At 41.4% G+C, this 20,086-nt stretch overlaps 1 protein-coding gene across 1 annotated transcript in view; it reads left to right on the top strand.

Moving 5' to 3' along the window:
* Positions 1-868: 868 nt before the first annotated feature.
* Positions 869-20,086, top strand: part of iqgap1 (IQ motif containing GTPase activating protein 1) — a 70,559-nt gene continuing 51,341 nt past the window's right edge. The window contains exons 1-2 of the mRNA XM_053324406.1: positions 869-1,093; positions 3,794-3,896. Coding sequence (XP_053180381.1) covers positions 1,048-1,093; positions 3,794-3,896 — 149 coding nt within the window. The 5' untranslated portion in view covers positions 869-1,047. The remainder of the gene's footprint in view (positions 1,094-3,793; positions 3,897-20,086) is intronic.

The following is a 20,086-nucleotide window of genomic DNA, read 5'->3' as shown; positions in this document are numbered from 1 at the left end:
CATGGAACTCAACAGGATTTAGTGTCGACACATTTTAAATTGTAAGGAATCAACTAAATACAGTAATAGTTGTCATGGTAGTAGATGTTAGGGTTTGCAACTACATTACATAATAAAAAATGGTGAACAGAGGCTTTCGAGAAGTTAGAAAAATTCATACTTTTTAAGATAAATACACACTGTAGCTCATCATCAAGTCATTTTAAAGAATCTCCATCAGGTTATTTTTATTATTGTTCACCGGGTTTGACTTTCAACTTCAACTTTATTGATATAAATCATTTTAAACACAACACAGTTCATCCAAAGTGCTTAAAAAAAGGAAAACACAATAAAGATAAATCAGAATAATGTTAAAATATTACAACAACAACATTAATAATAATAAAAGCACATGGAGGCTTCAAGTGAAATACCTGAGCTGGTATTTATTTATTTATTTATGTATTATTGTTAGGCACAGTTAAAAGCCGGGGAGTAGAAGTTTATTTTATTTAAATGATTATTGGAAAAACTTGATTTTAAACCTCCATCAGTGTCTTAGAATAACTTTTCAAACTATAAAAACTAAACATATCTGCAGCCTTAAAGTGATTTAACATTAACATTTTACTTGTGCACCCCTCAGGATCCTTTAAAAAAAAGATGGGCCCCTAAAAGGTCCCCGGACCCCATCTTGAGCCCCCTCCACGGTGCCCTTCCTGCATCGGACGGCAGGTGGCGCTGTGCCTTGCAGTCAGACCGCCTGGAGGCTGCAGAGCTCCGTTTCCTGAAACGCATACTTCAGGATTAGGAAGAACACACCCAGTGACATCAGTGAGGTTTGAAGAAGAAAAAAGTTTCAACTGAGAGTTCGTGCAGAGGAAGAAGAGGGCCGAAAGGTCCTGAAGAAAGGTTTACGTTTGGATTACACAAGGGGGTTGGTTTTTTTTATTTTTCTGCTCCGGAGAGTTTTGGCCCCGACGCGTCCAGACTGTGCGTAAAAAGTTTGGGTTTGTTTTTTTTTCTCTGAAGTGAAACAGTCGCCGCGTTTCTCAAAAGAGGAGGATGTCAACTTCAGACGAGGCAGACGGGCTCCGGCCGAGATATGGCTGTAAGTTAAGTTACGACTTTTACTGCTCACCTTGAGATGCGAGACAGACTCAGTGCAGAGGGAGAGGAAGCCCGCAGAGCCACAGCGCAGCTCCGGAGCATGCAAACACACTCCAAACGCTTCAAGAGTGAAAGGAGTCATTTAGTCTTAGTGTGTAGTGTAGCAGCAGACATGTCGGGGTTGATCTCTGCATGAAGCATGGGTTCAGCCTTAATTATGACTTCCGCGTTTTTATAATAATGCATCGCACAGAGAGGGGTAGAGTAGAGGAGAGTAGAGTAGAGGGAGAAGGGGAGGAGAGGCCCTGCTTTTAAAGTTTACACAACTTTTTTTTCCACATTATGTTTTTTTTCTCCCCCCCCCCAGTGCTTTCATGTTTGAGTTGATACACACATTCACTTTAGGAAAACAGTGAATCTGTAACATTGAACTCATCATATCACCCAAAAAAATGGATCTCTGACTCCATGTCTTCATTATATTTGAGTTTTAAACTTAAAGGATCTTATAGAAATGATCTCCTCCTCCTCCTCCTCTCTCCTCTCTAATGCACAGCAGCACTTTATATCCTTTTATCAAATATGGAAAACAAGAAGTAGTTTGCTTAGCTGACAGATGCCAGCATTTCATTTTTGACTATCAGCTGGTGTTAGAGAGAGAGAGAGAGGTAGAGAGGTAGAGAGGTAGAGAGAAGAGAGAGAGAGAGAGAGACTCAGGTTTTTGTTAAAATCAGGATTTACCTGCTTTTAATGATGATGATGATGACGATGATGGTGATGTGATCCCACCCTAGGCTGAACTCTCCCACCTTTTTCACCACTGACAGGAGGCTGAAAGGGGCCTCTTTGTATTGCGCGCCCTCCTACCCCCCCCCTCCCTCTCCTCCTCCTCCTCCCTCCTCTTCCTCCCTCCTCCCTCCTTCCTCTCTCTCTTCTCTCTGTAATTTAGGGGAACATTTCGTCTCTGCAGGCGGAATCACGGCTCCACGCTGCGTAATCTCACGGGAATCACCTCATAAAACCCTCCACCACCACCCCCCCCTCCTCAACCCCCCCCCCTCCCCTCCTCCTCCTCCACCTCCTTCTCCACCAACACCAACACATTGTTTTTTTGTTTTCAGCGTTATGAATAAACTGTCATTTACACACAAAGGCATGGCCTCAGCGTACAGTCCCCCGACATCCATGAGCTCCACAATGTGCTCGTGTGTGTGTGTGTGTGTGTGTGTGTGTGTGTGTGTGTGTGTGTTGACTGGCTCCGCAGATGACTAATGAATGAGGCGGGTTTCCTGTGTAAAGCACCTCCAGTATGTGGAAGCTTGGAGAAGCCAGGCAGCTGCATGGAAACTGGGCAAGAGCTGTGCAACTAGGGAAAAGCTTAAATTGTGTACAGCTACTCAGCATCAGTATACAAGAATGTGACAAAGGCTGAAAACTGGATGCTTACTTTTTATTATTGGGGTCAAATTTACTCCATAAAATGTTCATCAGTGTGCTCATGTGTCTTGTTTAAGGCTGGGTAATATATTGTTATTATTTAAATATCGTGACAGGAGGCTATATCATCATAAGAGTTGTGTTTTCATGCTTTGTAACCTTTGTGTCGTCCTCACGGGTCAAATTGGGGCCGGTCTGTTTTGACTGTTCCTTCTTTCCTTCCTTCCTCCATTCCTTCTTTCCTTTCCTCCATTCCTTCCTCCCTCCCTCCCTCCTTTCCTCCCTTCTTCCTCCTTTCCTCCCGATTTCCTTCCTTTCCTTCCTTCCGCCCTCCCTCCTGTTCTTCCTTCCTTTCTTCCTCCCTTCTTTCCTTCTTTCTTTCCTCTGCCCTTCCCTCCTTTCCTTCCTCCCTTTTTCTTCCCTCCCTTCCTTCCTTCTTCCTCCTTTCCTTCCTCCCGTCCTTCCTTCTTCCTCCTTTCTTTCCTCTGTCCGTCCTTCCTTCCTTTCCTCCCTTCTTCTTCCCTCCTTTCCTTCCTTCTTCCTTCCTCCCTCCTGTCCTTCTTTCTTTCCTCTGTCCTTCCTTCCTTTCCTCCCTTCTTCTTCCCTCCTTTCCTTCCTCCCTCCCTCCCTCCTTTCCTTCCTTGACTCGAGGACAACAGGAGGGTTAAAGGCTTTAACATGTGATGCGTCATAGTAATCTGATTATCTTTACATTTGGGACAGTTGAAGAAGTCATGATGAGCTCATAGGAAGAACAATAACGGCCTTTTTTCTGACATTTTTAGAGCTGAAACAATTCATCGAGGAAGCAAATTAGACACCAATGAAAAAAAGCTGCAGCCTTACATTCATTTAGAGCTGCAGCGATGAGTTTATTAATCGATTAGTGAGTCAGAAAATAAAAACCCTCTACTGTTTAGATGGTTGATGATCACTTTGAGTCATTTTTATAAGAAGAAAAACCAAACTTTTCTGGCTCCAGCTGCTAAAATATGAATATAATTCTGGTAAACTGAAGATATTTGTGTTTATTGGGACTAAACAAGACAATTTAAGTTGAATTTTGGGCCTTTTTACAAACCAAACAACAAATCGATGAATGAATAATGAAAATAAATGTTGTTTTCAGGCCTTCATTCATTGTCATTTATTCCATTTTATATCTTTGATTGTTCTTCAGATGTTCTTTAAGCGTTCCCGTTGTTAAGTGTGTAACCGTGTGTGTGTGTGTGTGTGTGTGTGTGTGTGTGTTTCTGTGCTGCAGCCGTCCTGGATGCCGTGGAGCGACTCACGGCCGAGGAGATGGACGAGAGGCGGCAGCAGAACATGGCCTACGAGTATCTGTGTCACCTGGAGGAGGCTAAAAGGTGAGTTTAGCTGGTTCTGGTTCTGGTTCTGGTTCTGGTTCTGGTCCTGCTCTTCACGTTTTTGGGAGCCGCTGTGCTGTTTTGTGAATGAAGCTGAACTGAAAGCTCTCACAACTGACATCCAAATATGTGATTCAGTCCATTCAAAGTCACTTTTACTACAAAATCCATTGTAGCGTTCATTTGATTATTTAATCCCTGCTTGTGCACGATGGGGATCAGGTTTCCATCAGGTTGATATCTTGGATGAGATCGGGTACTCTGACCTTCCCTAAAGCGCCAATTTTAGGTTTAATACTACTACTAATAGATTGGAGTGGCTACGGCTAAGGAAGTAGAGCAGTTGTTCACTAATTGGAAGATCGGTGGTTCAATTCCCGGCTCATTTAGTCCCATAATCCTTTGGGGGAAGATACTTGAATGTGTGTGTGAATGGAAGTAGTGTAAAAGTGCTTTGAGTGGTTAAAAGACTAATAAAAGTGCTGGAGAGGCTGCGGCTAAGGAAGTAGAGCAGTTGTCCATTAATTGAGAGATCAGTGGTTCAATTTCCCATAATCCTTTGGGGTTGCCTCTATCATCAGTGTATGAATGTGTGTGTGAATGGATGTAGTGTAAAAGTGATTTGAGTGGTTAAAAGACTATAAAAAGGTGCTATAAGTACACTTCATTTACCATAATAATGATACTTTTAAATAAAATGTATTATTATTAATATTATTAAACCTAAAATACACACTTTGGGTGTTTGGATGCACAGATCTGGCCCTCTGGATTAGAGTCTGTATGAATACTGAGCTCATTTAGAGTTTCTTTTTTTGTCAGTGTGATGAAAAACAAAACTAGTAAACCAGTTTCCTCCTTCAGTTACATTTATTCAGGTTACTTTCTCAGTTTCAGAGAGAGAGAGAGAGAGAGAGAGAGATTGAGTTAAAGCCTCTTTTTTTCTTTTCTTCAGTCCTCTGAAAGGTTTTTTGTTTTTTTGAGATTGTAGAAGAATGTGAAGTGTTTCCCGTTATAAGAGACACAATGATATCTTGATATCTGCATGAAATACATCAGTGACGTCACAGGAAGTTGGTTGGTCAAAGTTTTATTTACAGTTTGTTGCTCTTGATTGTTTTAAAGTCAGATCAAATATCAATAACCTAGAATGTAAAGTAGGTGAGTCGTGTTACTCTGCGTGTGCCTGCGGTGCCTGCGAGTGCGCGCGCGTGTGTGTGTGTGTGCGCGCGCGTGTGTCTGCAGGTTGCCTGAGCTCGTTAACCGCTCGCGTGTGTATGCATTCGGTGACTCCGGACCCGAGCCCGAGGCCCGCGCGCTCGCAGATTCAAAAGAGGAAGGATTTTTTTTTTTTAACGAGACAGGAAGTGACTCAGTCCCTGTTGATTTTGGTATCTCCCGCGGTTGCCACAGAAACTTGCGGTTGTCATAGCAACAGGTTCCGGTGTGAGTAGCTTGGAGTCCACACTGCTGCTGCAGAGAGAGAGAGAGAGAGAGGGAGAGAGGTAGAGAGAGAGAGAGAGAGAGAGAGAGAGAGAGAGAGAGAGAGAGACGCTGTGATAAAAAAAGAAAGAAGTGGTTTATATGGCTGCAGAGTGTACACTTGCTGCCCCACATCCCCCCACCTCCCACCTGCTCTGGTATTATCATCTATCTGTGATGTTCAGGGAATTCCTTTAGTGATTTATATTTGTTTCTGTGCCCGTTTTCCCTCCGCCGGACACTTCTTACCTCAGTTTTAACCTCTTTTCAGACACCAGGAATAAATGTTTGCTCAAATTTTGTGCATAAATCAGCAAAAAAAAAAAAAAAAAGAGCATGTTTTTTCCAGGAAATACACTTATTCAAAACTCTGCATGTCACATTGCTGCATTGCATTGTGGTCTAGAAACATCTCATCATTCATGCTTCAGAGGAATATGCAAAACGTCACATTTTAAGCAGCAGCTGTCTCCTTCCTACACTGGTGCTTCATGTTCATGCGACAGGCTTTTCCTGGGAAATCTGTATGTCATGGGAGAAGGCGGGGGGGGGGGGGGGTCATGTTCAAGTGATTTAAGGGTGTGCTTGTTGACCAAACACGGTCTTTATTGTACTGTAAGGTCAATTTTAGGTGGTGTGTTAATGACAGGAAAGTTACTCAGCATGGTAAGAATGAGAGTCTGAATTAAACCTCATGTCTCACACCTTGTATTTACATATTTGTTGAGTAAATGTGGAGGTCTAGGTGTTAAGTTTGGATTATTGTGGGCAACGTTCTTCAGTTAAGCACCATATAAAAAAATACCTCCTTTAAATTGAACCTACTTCTTTCTTTTTTTTGACCTCAGAAACACGTATTTATATGACAACGCATTTCTGTTCTCATATTTTTTAATCACATGATCTTCCTCAGCTGATGGAGATGTGGATGCTCACATTTCCTATTTTTTTTTGGAGCACTTGAAGTACTCCTCTGCTTCCACATGCTTCAAAGTTCACTCTTGATGTTCTTGATGCAGCTTAGTCATGATATCACTTAATTAGATTAAACTCAGCTCTTCAATGAGGCTTACATCATTAACTACCACAGATTTAAAACATCTGTAGACTATTTATAGAAGTTTAACAGCTAAATTTAGACTAGAGGCATCTTTGGGATCTCCGCACATACTTGAAACCAGACATCTAAATCAAATTTAATTAATTGAAAAAAAAAAGTACATTTCTTTCCCTAATGCAGTTTTCCATGTCAGCTTTGCTCTTTTGCAGCTTTCATATATCAAACATTAACCCTCCTGTGGTCCTCCTGGGTCAAATTGACCCCGTCTCTTTTGACTGTTCCTTCCTTCCTTCCTTCCTTCCTTCCTTCCTTCCTTCCTTCCTTCCTTCCTCTTTCTTTAATTTTTCCTTCGTTCTTCCCCTCCCTTTGCTCCCTCCTCCTTCCATCCTTCATTCCTTTCTTCCTTCCTCCTTTCCTTCCACCCTTCCGTGCCCCCTTCCTCTTTTCCTCCATCCCTCCTTACTCCTTTCCTTTCCTTCCTTCCTTCCTTCCTTTCTTCCCTCTATCTCGCCTTCCTCCCTTCCTCTTTTCCTCCATCCCTCCTTACTCCTTTCCTTCCTTCCTTCCTTCCTTCCTTCCTTCCTTCCTCCCTTCCTCTTTTCCTCCATCCCTCCTTACTCCTTTCCTTCCTTCCTTCCTTCTTTCCTTCTTTCCTTCTTTCCTCCCTTCCTCCTGTCCTTCCTTGACCTGAGGACAACAGGAGGGTTAAAAATAAATAGCTGAAAGGTGCTAACTTAGTAGCCACATGCTAGTGGCTACTAAGTTAGCACCTTGTGGTTAATAAGTGGGTTAGTGGTAGTGCGTGTATTTTTAGGACGAACCTTTATGTTCCTAATTGAACCCTGTACGTGCTCTGATTTGAGCCATGTCAGTGTGTTGTGGCTCTGCACATCTTTTTCTCTTCCTCAAATGAGTTTTCGCAACCTCCTGTGACTGATCCAGGATTTGTTTCCACGGAAACTCCAGGATCTGTTATGAAAACACCTGAACAGTCACTACTGGTGTTGCCAAATCCTCTTTAAAAAACAGGAACCCTCAGTTTAAACAATATATTAAGTATTGTGGGAATCCTGAGAGGTACGGATAAAAAAAAATAAATAAAAAAAACAATCAGCATGCAGTGACCTGAAAGTGGCACACTGGCTCAGGCTGTTTCTCCATAAGGCGACGTTCCAGGTCGACCGAGCTCCATGTGGGGAACATGTGAGCCTGCAGGGGAGGAAGGAGGAATGCTGGGAGTGTGTGTGTGTGTGTGTGTGTGTGTGTGTGTGTGTGTGTGTGTGTTGATGCAGAGCGGTATGATGGGAATGTCTCTCACAGGTGTACAGCAGGGTGTGTGAACGTACCTGAGCGCCTGCCGGGGACAGCTGCAGGAATGCATTGTGCCTCTGTCACTATTACTACTGTGAAAGTGTGTGTGTGTGTGTGTGTGTGTGTGTGTGTGTGTGTTGTTGTGAGAGTGCAAAAGGCCTTTCTTTGTGGACTCGGGTACAGTCTGAGTTTGAGATGCAAACGATGTGTTATCACTCTTATTTTCATGTTTCCATCAAACACGGAGGGACAGTGTGTGGCTCATGCTCGCTGATGTGAACGTTATCACGCCATATTTGAATGCTTGAGTGCTCTCTGCTCGCCTCTCTGGGCTTTTCAAGTAGTAGACGAAGTGAAGTGTTAGTTGTTGCTAAGTTGGTTGCTAGGCGCTGGTTTATTTTGGGCTACAGCTAATGATTTAATTTAATTATCTATTCATCTGCTGATCTTTTTTTTTTTTTTTTTTTTTTACAATGAATCCATTATTTATAAGCTCATCAAGAACCTTATAGGCCCCAATGTGAAGCCATTTAATGCAAGGCTGCAACTAAACATGAACTTAATTGATTCATTGATTAGTTGTTTGGTCTAAAAATGGTGCAAAAATGTTTCCCAAAGACTAAATGCAATCTCAAATGTCTTATTTTGACTTGACCAACAGTCCATAGCCTAAATATATTACATTCTTCATGACAAAGGGTTGAAGAAATGAGACAATATTGACATTTAAGAAGCTGGAACCTGATAATTGAGCATTTTTTTTCTTTAAAGAATGACCCAAAACAATTAATCTATCATCAAATTAGTTGTAATTCATTTTAAAATATCACATTTGATGCCTTCAAATGTCTTTTTCCTGGAAAGAAAGTCCAAAATCAATATAGAATGAAGCTAAAATAATGCAAAACTTCCCATTTTACTCAATAAATGACTTAAACCTCCTGTTGTCCTCAAGTCAAGGAAGGAAAGGAGGAAGGAAAGGAGGGAGGAAAGGACAGAGGGAGGAAGGAAAGGATGGAGGAAGGAAGGAAGGAGGGAGGAAAGGGAGGGGTGGAGGATAGGAAAGAAGGAAGGAAAGAAGAAGGAGGGAGGGAGGAAAAGAGGAAGGACAGAGGAAAGAAGGAAGGTAGGGGGAAGGAAAGAAAGAGAGAAGGAGGAAGGGAGGAAAGAAGGAAAGGAAGGAAGGAGGGAAGGAAGGGAGGAAAGAAAGAGAGAAGGAGGGAGGAAGGAAAGAAGGAACAGTCAAAACAGACGGGGTCAATTTGACCCGGGAGGACGACAGGAAGGTTAATCGATTATTAAAACTGTGATAGATTATTGCAGTGAGTATTATTCAACATATTTAAACATTCCTCTGCATCTTCAGCTCTGTTGCATTCTTGCTTTCACTCTTTCGTGAGTGCCGTGAGTCTCGCGGGGAATGCAGTCGGACATGTTGGTAGCACGATACCTCCGTTTTTATTGATCCGTTGCACGCTGCTGTGTCGCTCTCTGCAAACCATTACAAGCAGTTTCACCTTAACGTGGATCTACTCACCATAACCTTTGAAGTCAGGATGTCATAACTGCTCCACTACCTTTTCTTTCTTTCTTTCTTTTTTTCTTTTTTTTGTCACACGTCACTCTTCCGTTTCCTCTCAGTCGGCTCCTCCGTGTGCAGTCATAGAAAGCTGCTTGTAAATCACTCACTCAGCAGACGTGTTCTCAGCAAGGTGACATAAGTTGTTTTGGGGCGTAGCCGAAATGTTTTTGTTGTTGTGAACAGGTGAACCAGATTCCTCCCAAAGCTGACAGGAAGGTGACAGCCGAGTGAAAGTGGAAGAAGGAGAGAGAGAGAGAGAGAGAGAGAGAGAGAGAGAGAGAGAGAGCGGGAGGGGGAGAGAGACAGCGGGAGGTAGGGGGGAGAGAGAGAAAGAGAGAGAGAGGTAGAGAGGTAGAGAGGTAGAGAGAGAGAGAGAGAGAGAGAGAGAGAGAGAGAGAGAGAGAGAGAGAGAGAGAGAGAGAGAGAGAGAGAGAGAGAGAGAGAGAGAGAGAGAGAGAGAGAGGTAGAGGTAGAGGTAGAGAGAGAGAGAGAGAGAAAGGTAGGAAGAGAGAGAGAGAGAGAGAGGTAGAGAGAGAGGTAGAGAGAGAGAGAGAGAGAGAGAGAGAGAGGTAGAGAGAGAGAGAGAGAGGTAGAGAGAGAGAGAGAGAGGCAGAAAGGTACGAAGAGAGAGAGAGAGAGAGAGGTAGAGAGAGAGAGAGGGAGAGAGGTAGAAGTAGGGAGAGAGAGAGATAGGGGGAGAGAGGTAGAAGTAGGGGAGAGAGAGGGAGAAGTAGGGGGAGAGAGAGAGAGGTAGAAGTAGGAAGAGAGAGAGAGAGAGAGAGAGAGATAGGTAGGTAGAAGTAGGGAGAGAGGTAGAGAGAGAGAGAGAGAGAGATGTTTCAGGTTGATATTGATTTGTAAGATCTGTTAACTGTGTGATGCATAAAACCCTTTTGTGGTCATACAAATTGCAACAAGGTGTTTTTTTTGAGGTTTTTGGTGAACTGCACTTTTTCTTTTTCTTTTAAAGCAGATTTTAAGGTTACCTTCAGAGCTCTAAATGTTAAATCACCTTCATATACCTCTAAATATTTAATATGCCTATCAGCCACAGAAAGGCCTGAGATCCTCCACAGCTGATTGTTTGATGGTGGCCAAAAGCAAACAAACAAAATGGGGAAGCTGCCTTCATGATTTATGCACCAATATGTTTATGAGACGGGCAACCATTCTTTAAAAAATACCTTTACTGCAAAACTTTTAGTTAATCTGTTTATTTTATCTTTATGTTTTAGACTTTTTATTTAACTGACCATTAATTAATTCATCTATTTAACTTATTATTTCTTAACAACACCCATTTAAACCATTATTTTGAAGGGGTTTAGATTTGGTCTCTGTATATATATGAAAATGGTTGCATGCGTAGTATTGATATGGTTAATTAAAAATTCATTCGTACCTCTTTATATCACTCTTATCACTCCCTAAAAACGTTCATTTTCATTCAAGGCCCAATAGATTTTATTTTATTATTTATTGACAAAATTCAAGAATGAATTTGAACTAAAATTACAGAGCAGTAATACTATTTAAACCAATGTTCTGGGGGGTATAGATGTATTTGAAAATGGGTGCCTACAAAGTTTATTCTTAAATGTTTGTATAGTTTTTGTATAGTTGTTGTTTTTTATATTATAATAATGTATGATTGAGTCTCAAGGCACACATCAGTGTTTGGGAAGGACTGTAATGAGCGCTTTAGACGACGGAGAGCTGAATTCACTCCAGCGTGACTAAATGTGATGTAGCCTACGATAAGTAAGAGTTTGTCTCAGAGAGATCCACATCTCTACGACTTTTAACTCTCACAGCTCAGCTCACAGCTCATCACTGATGGTCCCCGAGCTGCTGCTGCTGCTGCTGCTCATCCTTCCTCCGTCAGACCGATGAGAAAAAGTTTATTCAACACACACATTCAAGGCTGTTTATGGCACACACACACACACAGACACACACACAGACACACACACACACACACACACACACATACACACATACATCTGCATGGTATCTAATTAGTGTTTTGTGTTGAATATTCAAATGACACGGTTCCCTCTAACCTTGAAATTAAGTTTTGAGAGAAAGAGAAATTATGCACTTTTGAAAATGAATGGCCTTGAAAGTACTTGTTTTTCTTTTCTTTTTTTTGTTATCTTTTAAAAAAAACCCAAATGACTCAAATTATATAATATGCTTGAAGAGCTTTCTCTTTCATTGCTTTTGCAGTTTTGTTCAGTCCCCCCCCCCCCAGAGGAGAATTTAAGGCTCATTTTCAGTCATAAAGAGAGAAGCCTCGTTTAAGCCTCAACGTGTAGCATAATTTAGCATTTTATTTTATATAACTGCTCTAAACTGTACAAGATGGCAAATCATCTTCTACAGCTGAGAAAACAAGAAGTTCTTATTTCTGCCTGAGTTAGTCTCGAAAGATAATGAAAGGTGTCAGTTCACATCGCTGAGACTTAGATGAAAAGATTGATATCACTGTCTGACTGTAAACACTAAACATGAAGCTACGGCTACAGCTTAGCTCTGATATCTTGTTGTTGAACGTGGAAGATACAACATGTTACTCATTGAGCTTCAGAGGTTTTGGTTAGCAGGTTTTGTGACCTTTCAGACGGAGCCAGGCTAGCTGTTTGCCTCCGTTTCCAATCTTTATGCTAAGCTAGGCTAACTAGGCTAATTTAGCATTACAGACGTGTTAGTGATCTTGCAGGTTTTCCCTAAAATATTAGTTTTTTTATGACTGTGAAACACTTGTCCGCTCTTGAACAGTGTTCATAAGTAAACTTACTACTGTGGTTTATTTCCCATGATATTGTCGTTAACCACGTCATTTATTGTGTCCGTTATATCTAAACATGAAGCCATAGGCAGCTAGCTTAGCGTTTATATCTTGTTGTTAAACAGAGAAGCAACTTAATGAGCCTCAGAGGTTTTGGTTAGTGGGTTTTATGACCTTTAGGACTTAGCCTCCATTTCTAGTCTTTATGCTAAGCTAGGCTAACTAGCTTCAAATTTAGCATACAGCTCTTCACGTATCTTTGCATCAAACTCTCAGGAAGAAAGTAAAAAGGCAGTTGTTTTTCCTTTTTAAAAATTATTGTGATTCGTGAAACATTTCATGGCATCTGCTCTTGAACAATTTTATTAGTTAACTTTTTTTTTTTTACTGTATTGACAAAATAGCAGTTTATATGCACACAATGTAAGAAGCTGTATACATCATGGATACATATAAACAACATAATGAACTGAATGAACATATACAGAAAATATTGGTAGGAGCCAGGCCTTCTTCCATGTAAGTAAAATTACATTGGCCATTAAAGTTATTGCGTCCGCTACGTCTAAGCTTAATGAAACAGACATTGCCTTCATTTGAAGACTTTAGATATATAGATATGCAGTAGTAAGATGGAGGCGTTTACAGACAGAATGATGTCATCCAGATTCATCATATTTACGGGCTGCAGAGCGGACTCAGATCACTGACTGGTGATGTCATAGGTTTTCGTGTTGAGTAGCCTACTTCTTGACCTCAAACCTGCTCAGTCTGTCGTGTTGTAGCTGTGGTGCCCTCGTGGTTCCTGTGTGCCACTTTTATTCTATTTTCAGAGATGATGTGCTTTCACTAAACATTTTATAAAGCCGTACACAAAGATAGAGTAAATCAGTGTAGACAAAACACTTGGGTTTCTGTTTGTGTTGATTGGATTATGTATAAAAACTTTTATTATTCTGATTAATAGTTTTATTACAGAAAAGACCAGGATTATTGTTGTCATCAAAAAGGTCTATGAACAGCAGCTCAACAGTGTTGCCATGGTAACGGCAGAGTTTACCTGTAGTTTGGCCAGGTTTGTCTTTTTTTTTTTTACTTTTATTGGGCAAAGTTGAACAAACATTTCAGTTGTTACATTTCTATTAAATAAAAATCCTCTCACTTATACGCCCAACAAATATTCACACACATCTCTTTGGTCATTTATTCTCTTTACCGACGGGTTTGCACCTTCATGTCATTTTAAACTCTTCTATAAATGTTGAAAATACTCTTCACAATGCATTTTGATTTATTTTTAGTTGACAATGGCTCTAAAGGAAACACAACGCTGCAATTTAAGACACAGCCCACATAAATTTAGTGAGCGTTGCCATGGTAACGGCAGAGTTTACCTGTAGTTTGGCCAACTTTTACTTTTATTGGCCAAAGTTGAACAAACATTTCAGTTATGACATTTCTATTAAATAAAAATCCTCTCACTTATACACCCAACAAATATTCATACTCATCTCTTTCGTCATTTATTCTCTCGACCCACGGGTTTTCACCTTCATGTCATTTTGAAGCTTCTATAAATATCTAAAACACTGTGTGGGTGATGTGTCAAAATGGGAGCACACAATGCATTTTGATTTAATTTAGCTGACGATGTTCTCAAAAGTAAACACAATGCTGCAGTTTAAGACACAGCCCATATAAATATAGTGGGCGTTGCCATGGTGACGGCAGCAGAAGTTTACCTGTAGTTTGGCTTTTAAGACACATTTCAGTTATTAATTTTTTTATTTCTTTTTAAAATTCTATTAAATAAAGATCCTCCCAATTTTTACACCATATCTCGAACCCCCCAAAAATATTTATACTCGTCTCTTTCATCATTTATTCTCTCGACCAACCAGTTTGTGTGCTACCTAGCAACCTAAAAAACTTTTTGAAACTTCTATAAATATCTAAAATACTCTTGGGTGATGTGTTAAAATGAGAGCATGAGTGCATTTTAATTTAATTTAGCTGACAATCATCCGAAAAGTTCCAACGCTGCAGTTTCAGATACACAACCCCGACTATAAATATAGAGAGCGTTGCCACGGCGACAGCAGTTTTTAGTTTACCCGCAGTTTGGCCCGGTTTCCTTATCACTGTCTCTGTCTGACATTTATTTATTGACTCTGGGTTTTTTTTGTTTTGTTTTTTTTTAGACGATAAGACAATATGTTTCTTCTTCTTCTTCTTCTTCTTCTTCTTCTTCTTCTTCTTCTTCTTGCATTAACAGACAATCCTTTCTGGTGAGGTCATCGTAACACTGAGTATGAGCTTGTTTGAGTGACAGACAGACAGATATCAGACAAGGCGGCCTACAGCCAAACCAAACCCCCGACGAAAACACACTTTTTAAAAATGTCTGAAAATATAAAACTCACTATTTCTAGTTTTTTTTTTTTTTTTTTTTTTTTAAAGATGTTTCACCTTTTGGGGTTAAAGTAAGTGACACTAAAGAATGACCAGAATTCACCCTGAGCGCTGCGGAGAGCGTTGCTGCTGGGAGGAATAGCACACATAGCAGAGCGGTGCGGTTACTAGGGTTACATCATTGACAGTTATTGTTGTTGAGACGTTTCTTCAGCTTTGTTTTTAATCTCAGGGTGGACATCTTTTAGTTTGAAAAAAAAAAAAAAGTTTCACTTCCTTTTTTTTTTTTAAAATCTAAAATGCTTTTTTTTTTTTAAAGAGGAGTAAAGGTCTTATATGTGGTTCAAATTCTGGTTGGAGTCACTTTTTCTGGCCTCAATCAGCTGCTGAGTGATTTTCGTGGTGCTGGCGGCTTTGTTTTGTGATGATATTTGGTCTGTTTTCGATGCATTTGATTGGGTGTCTGGGTCCGAGAGAGTGGTTTTTTTTTCTACCTCACAATATCCGTTCATCATTTTAAAGCACAGATTAAAAAAATGACTCGATAACAGATGAATGTACAAATATAACTAACTACTTGACCTCATTTAAACCATTTAAACCACTTTAATGACTGACTGACTTTGGAAAATACTGAGAAAAATACAAGTATACAAAAAATAGTTCCTCAACTACAGTAATGTGAGATACTTCCACCTCTGCTTAACCCTCCTGTTGTCCTCGAGTCAAGGAAGGAAGGAAGGAAGGAAGCGAGGGAGGGAGGAAGGGAGGAAGAAGGACGGAAAGGAGGGAGGAAGTGAGGAAATGAAAGGAGGAAGGAAAGGAGGGAGAAAGGGAGGAAGGAAGAAGGAAGGAAAGGAGGGAGGAAGGAAAGGAGGGAGGAGGGAAGGAGGGAGGAAGGGAGGAAACGAAAGAAGGAGGAAGGAAGGAAAGGAGGGAGGGAGGAAAGGAAAGAAGGACAGAGGAAAGAGAGAGAAGGAGAGAGGGAGGAAAGAAGGAAGGAAGGAAGGAAAAGAGAGAGGGAGGAAGGAAGGAAGGAAGGGAGGAAAGGAAAGAAGGAAGAAGGAAGGAAGGAGGGAGGAAGGAGGGAAGGAGGGAGGAAGGGAGGAAACGAAAGAAGGAAGAAATAAGAAAGGAGGGAGGGAGGAAGGAAGGCAGGAAAGGAAACAAGGAAGAAGGAAGGAAGGAGGGAAGGAAAGGGGGATGGAGGAAGTACAGATGGAAGGAAGGAAGGAAGGGAAGAAAGAAGAATAAGACGGGGTCAATTTGACCCGGGAGGACGACACAAGGGTTAAATATTATTCATTTATTTCTGTGTGTATTCTTTCTTTTTGGTAAATGTTTTAATAAGGACTAAAATAAATCACTACTACTAATAAACTTCAATTCTGCACATCTTGGCTCTTCTACATCCGCCTCTGGACATAACATGCTGCACATTCCCAGCTCTATGTTTATGTTTCTGGGGCTTTACTGGAATATATTAACATACTTTAGAGCAGTTATTTATCTTATTCAGGTTTATTAAAGCAGCTGCTCAGTTCAGCCCAAGCCCACCTTACTCTTATCGGTCAGTTTCAGGAACTCTTTTCCTACATTTTAAAGATCCTGTCTTCAAAATTGAGTATTTTTCTCTTTTTTGACAAGCTGTATGGAGCTTTTTACTTGCTGAACATTTTACTTTTCTTATTTTTTGTCATTATAATGTGTAAAGTGAGGCTATAATATCAATAATGCACTACAGCAGGGGTGTCAAACATGCGGCCCGTGGGCCAGAACCGGCCCGCCAAGGGGTCAAATCCAGCCCACTTTCCTTTCTGTGTTCTTTCCCTTCCTTCCTTTCTTCCATCTGTCCTTCCTCCCTACCTTCCTTTTATCCTTTCTTTGTTCCTTTCTTCCTTCCATCTGTCCTTCCTTCCATCTGTCCTTCCTACCTTCCTTTTTTCCTTTCTTCGTTCCTTTCTTCCTTCCATCTGTCCTTCCATCTGTCCTTCCTTCCTTCTGTCCTTCCTCCGTTTCTTCCATCTGTCCTTCCTTCCTTCCTTTTTTCCTTTTTTCGTTCTTTTCTTCCTTCCATCTGTCCTTCCTACCTTCCTTTTTTCCTTTCTTCGTTCCTTTCTTCCTTCCATCTGTCCTTCCATCTGTCCTTCCTTCCTTCTGTCCTTCCTCCGTTTCTTCCATCTGTCCTTCCTTCCTTCCTTTTTTCCTTTTTTCGTTCTTTTCTTCGTTCCATCTGCCCTTCCTTCCTTCTCTCCTTCCTCCGTTTCTTCCATCTGTCCTTCCCTCCTTCTGTCCTTCCTGCCATCTCTCCTTCCTACCTTCCTGTTTTCCTTCCTTCCTTCTGTCCTTCCTCCGTTTCTTCCATCTGTCCTTCCTTCCTTCTGTCCTTCCTTCCATCTGTCCTTCCTTCCTTCCTTTTTTCCTTTATCGTTCCTTTCTTCCATCCATCTGTCCTTCCTTCTTCCCTTCCTTCCTTCTCTCTGTCCATCTTACCTTTCTTGTTTCCTTCCTTCCTTCTTCCCTTCCTTCCATCTTTTTAATGATCCGGCCCACATGAGATCAAATTGGTCTGTTTGTGGCCCTTGAATGAATATGAGTTTGACACCTCTGCCCTACAGAGTCTCACTATAATGTGTGATATTTGCACTGGTTGTAATGTTATAATCATTTTTAGCTCACACTGTAGCATCACACTGACATATCTGACTGCCTCGCTCTGACTATGAGGTTTCATCTTATCTAAAAACTGACGAATTCAAGCTTCAAGGTTTCATTTTAAATAACATCTGACTGTAAAAAATCCATCCTGAGGCGACGCTAATCTGCTTTTCATGATGTCAAAGTAAAAAAAAAAAAAGGAAGATAATCAAGATATCAAGGTTATATGTTCTCCTTCAGATGATATGTGGAGGCAGAAAACTGAAGAGCACAGACTTCTTTTTTTTTTTTCTTATCTTCATTTATTGAATTGTGACACGATAACCAAAAGTTTCAACATGCCACTTCATGTCACAACTTCTCACGAGTCTATAGAAGAAAAAGCCAGATTGCGCAACATCTCCATATCCATATTTTTAATTTTCCCCTTCTCCTAAAGGCAGCGTCTGCATTTAAAAAAAAAAAAGAAAAAAAGAAAGAAAGAGTGAGATAATCCATCAGAGTAAACAGGAAGATAATCTGTCTGTTAGTCAAGTGTCGTCATATCAGCGCTGCGTTACATTAAACTCCTTCCTCTCTTACTTCCTGCTAGTCATTAAACACCCGTAACGACACATAGACATCTCAAGAAGTTGGAAATGTTTATAAGTAAGAAATAAATTTGGATTACAGCATAGAGGGAACATTTTACCACATCAATTTAAGGTTGTTGGGTTTTTTTAATTTTTTTTATCTTGTCTTCTCTTCTCACAGCGAGACCAGCCCAGTTCCTCCTAAAAGATTTTGGCTTATTTGCTACTGTAATTTCCTGTTTTCTAACTGTTTCCAAACACTCTTGTGAATAGACCACATTGCTGCAACAGCAACGCCGTGTTACGTAATGCAAAGGTCCGACATCGCCGTGGTTACGATGGAGTGGAACGATGGCACAAGAAATAGCATCTCGTAACTTTTTCACAGAGGAACGATCATCTCTCCTTTTTTAGATGACTGAAGCCTTCATGGTAGCGTCTCGTCTGGTGGGAAGAAGGAAGGAGGGTTTATTGTTGGATTGGTTTTGTAATTTTGGGAAATACTTTGTTGTGGTTTGAAAAAATGATGAGATGAGATATTGGACTTAAATTCAGACATGCTACTGTAGTGAATATAAGAAAGGCGTGTACGTTAGCTTGAGGCAACGGAGGCTAAACAGCTTATAAATGATTCTCCTGCACTTAAAATAAAACACACCATATAATGAAATGTCTAATTCTCACATTGACTGTCTTGCATGAATCATTTTTGGATGATTTAAAGCTGAAATCAGTCATTTATTAAATAGTTTACTCCTTTCCTTCCTTCCTCCCTAGTCCTTTCCTTCTCTCCTTACTTCCTCCCTCCCTCCTTGCTTCTTTCCTTCCTCCCTCCTTACTCCTTTCCTTCCTTCCTTCTCTCATTCCTTCCTTACTCCTTTCCTTCATTCGTTCCTAGCTTCTTTCCTCCCTTCCTTCTTTCTCTCCTTCCTTCCTTCCTCCTTACTCCTTCCTTCCTTCCTTCCTTCCTCCTTTCCTCCTTCCCTCCTTACTCCTTTGCTTCCTCCCTCCCTACTCCTTTCCTTCCTTCCTCCTTACTGCTTTCCTTCCTTCTCTCGTTACTTCCTTCCTCCCTCCCTCCTTACTCCTTTCCTTCCTTCCTTCCTTCCTTCCATCTCTCCTTACTTCCTTCCTCCCTCCTTACTCCTTTCCTTCCTCCTTCCCTTCCTTCCTTCTCTCATCCTTCCTTCCTCCCCCCTCCCTCCTTACTCCTTTTCATCCTCCCTCCCTACTTCCTTCCTTCCTTCCTTCCTCCCTTCTTACTCCTTTCCTTCCTTCCTTCTTTCCTTCCTTCCTCCCTCCTTCCTCCTTTCCTTCCTTCCTTCCTTCCTCCCTTCCTTGACCTGAGGACAACAGGAGGGTTAAACATATCCTGTCCTTGTTCAGTGTGGTGACGCTAGATTCAACATCAAGTGATCAGTCGTCATCCTCTCTCTTGGATTTTAAATACTTTTAAAGAAATGTCACTCTGCGTCAAAGTGTGGAACCAATAGAGAATTATTATGCTGACGTCAAATACCGAAGAGTCACATGAAAGGGAAAAGTCAAACCTTGCGACTCGCTTTTTAACCCGCGTCATTTAGTTGTGAATGTGCCTTTTGAAGATCATGTGGGCTTCATGTGTATTTTGGTTGTTTTGACCCCGAGGCACACAGGCTGCCACTTAACAGATGAGAGTAATGAGGGAATGAAAAGGGAAAGAAAGAAAGAAAGGGAGAATGAGAGGGAGAGGGGCCGGCGCTCCGTACAGCTCCCTCCCCTCCTCCCCTCCTCCGCTCCTCCGCTCACTGACTCTCACCTGTGAAACCCGAGACTCCAAACTTACTGTTCCGGTTTGGATATCCGTCACAGCTCAAGGAAAAGCCTCCGAATCCCACACGGTGATGTAACCTGTCAGTAAGGGAGCCGAGCTGAGCTGAGATGAGACAGCAGTTTCATGTGACTGACTGTGACCCCCGCCCCCCCTCCTTCCCTCCCTCCCTCCACCTCACTCCCCCCGAGGCCTACCTGACTGTGACTATCTCAAGCCTGCCTGGTTTCTGTTATTACAGCTTTGTACATCAGCCCTCAGCTGGTATTTGCACTCTGCTGACCCCGGACTGGAGACAGAAATCATAGAAACCAGCAGGTCACTACAGGTCAGATTTAACCTGCTGGGTCCTCAGAAGGAACCCTGCAGCAAGGCAGTGGGTCAAAGGTCATGGGCATTACTAGAGCTGCACTTTTTATTGGAAGGAAAGTTTCTCATAGCTGAAACTGAAGGGTCAAAATACAAAAATGACTTTCTTTCTGAACCCTCCTGTTGTCCTTGAGTCAAGGAAG

Source organism: Scomber japonicus, chromosome 1, assembly GCF_027409825.1.
Source record: "Scomber japonicus isolate fScoJap1 chromosome 1, fScoJap1.pri, whole genome shotgun sequence".
Classification (NCBI taxonomy): Eukaryota; Metazoa; Chordata; class Actinopteri; order Scombriformes; family Scombridae; genus Scomber; species Scomber japonicus.
The sequence above is the reverse complement of the archived record's forward strand: the minus strand, read 5'-3'. Positions and strand labels throughout refer to the sequence as shown.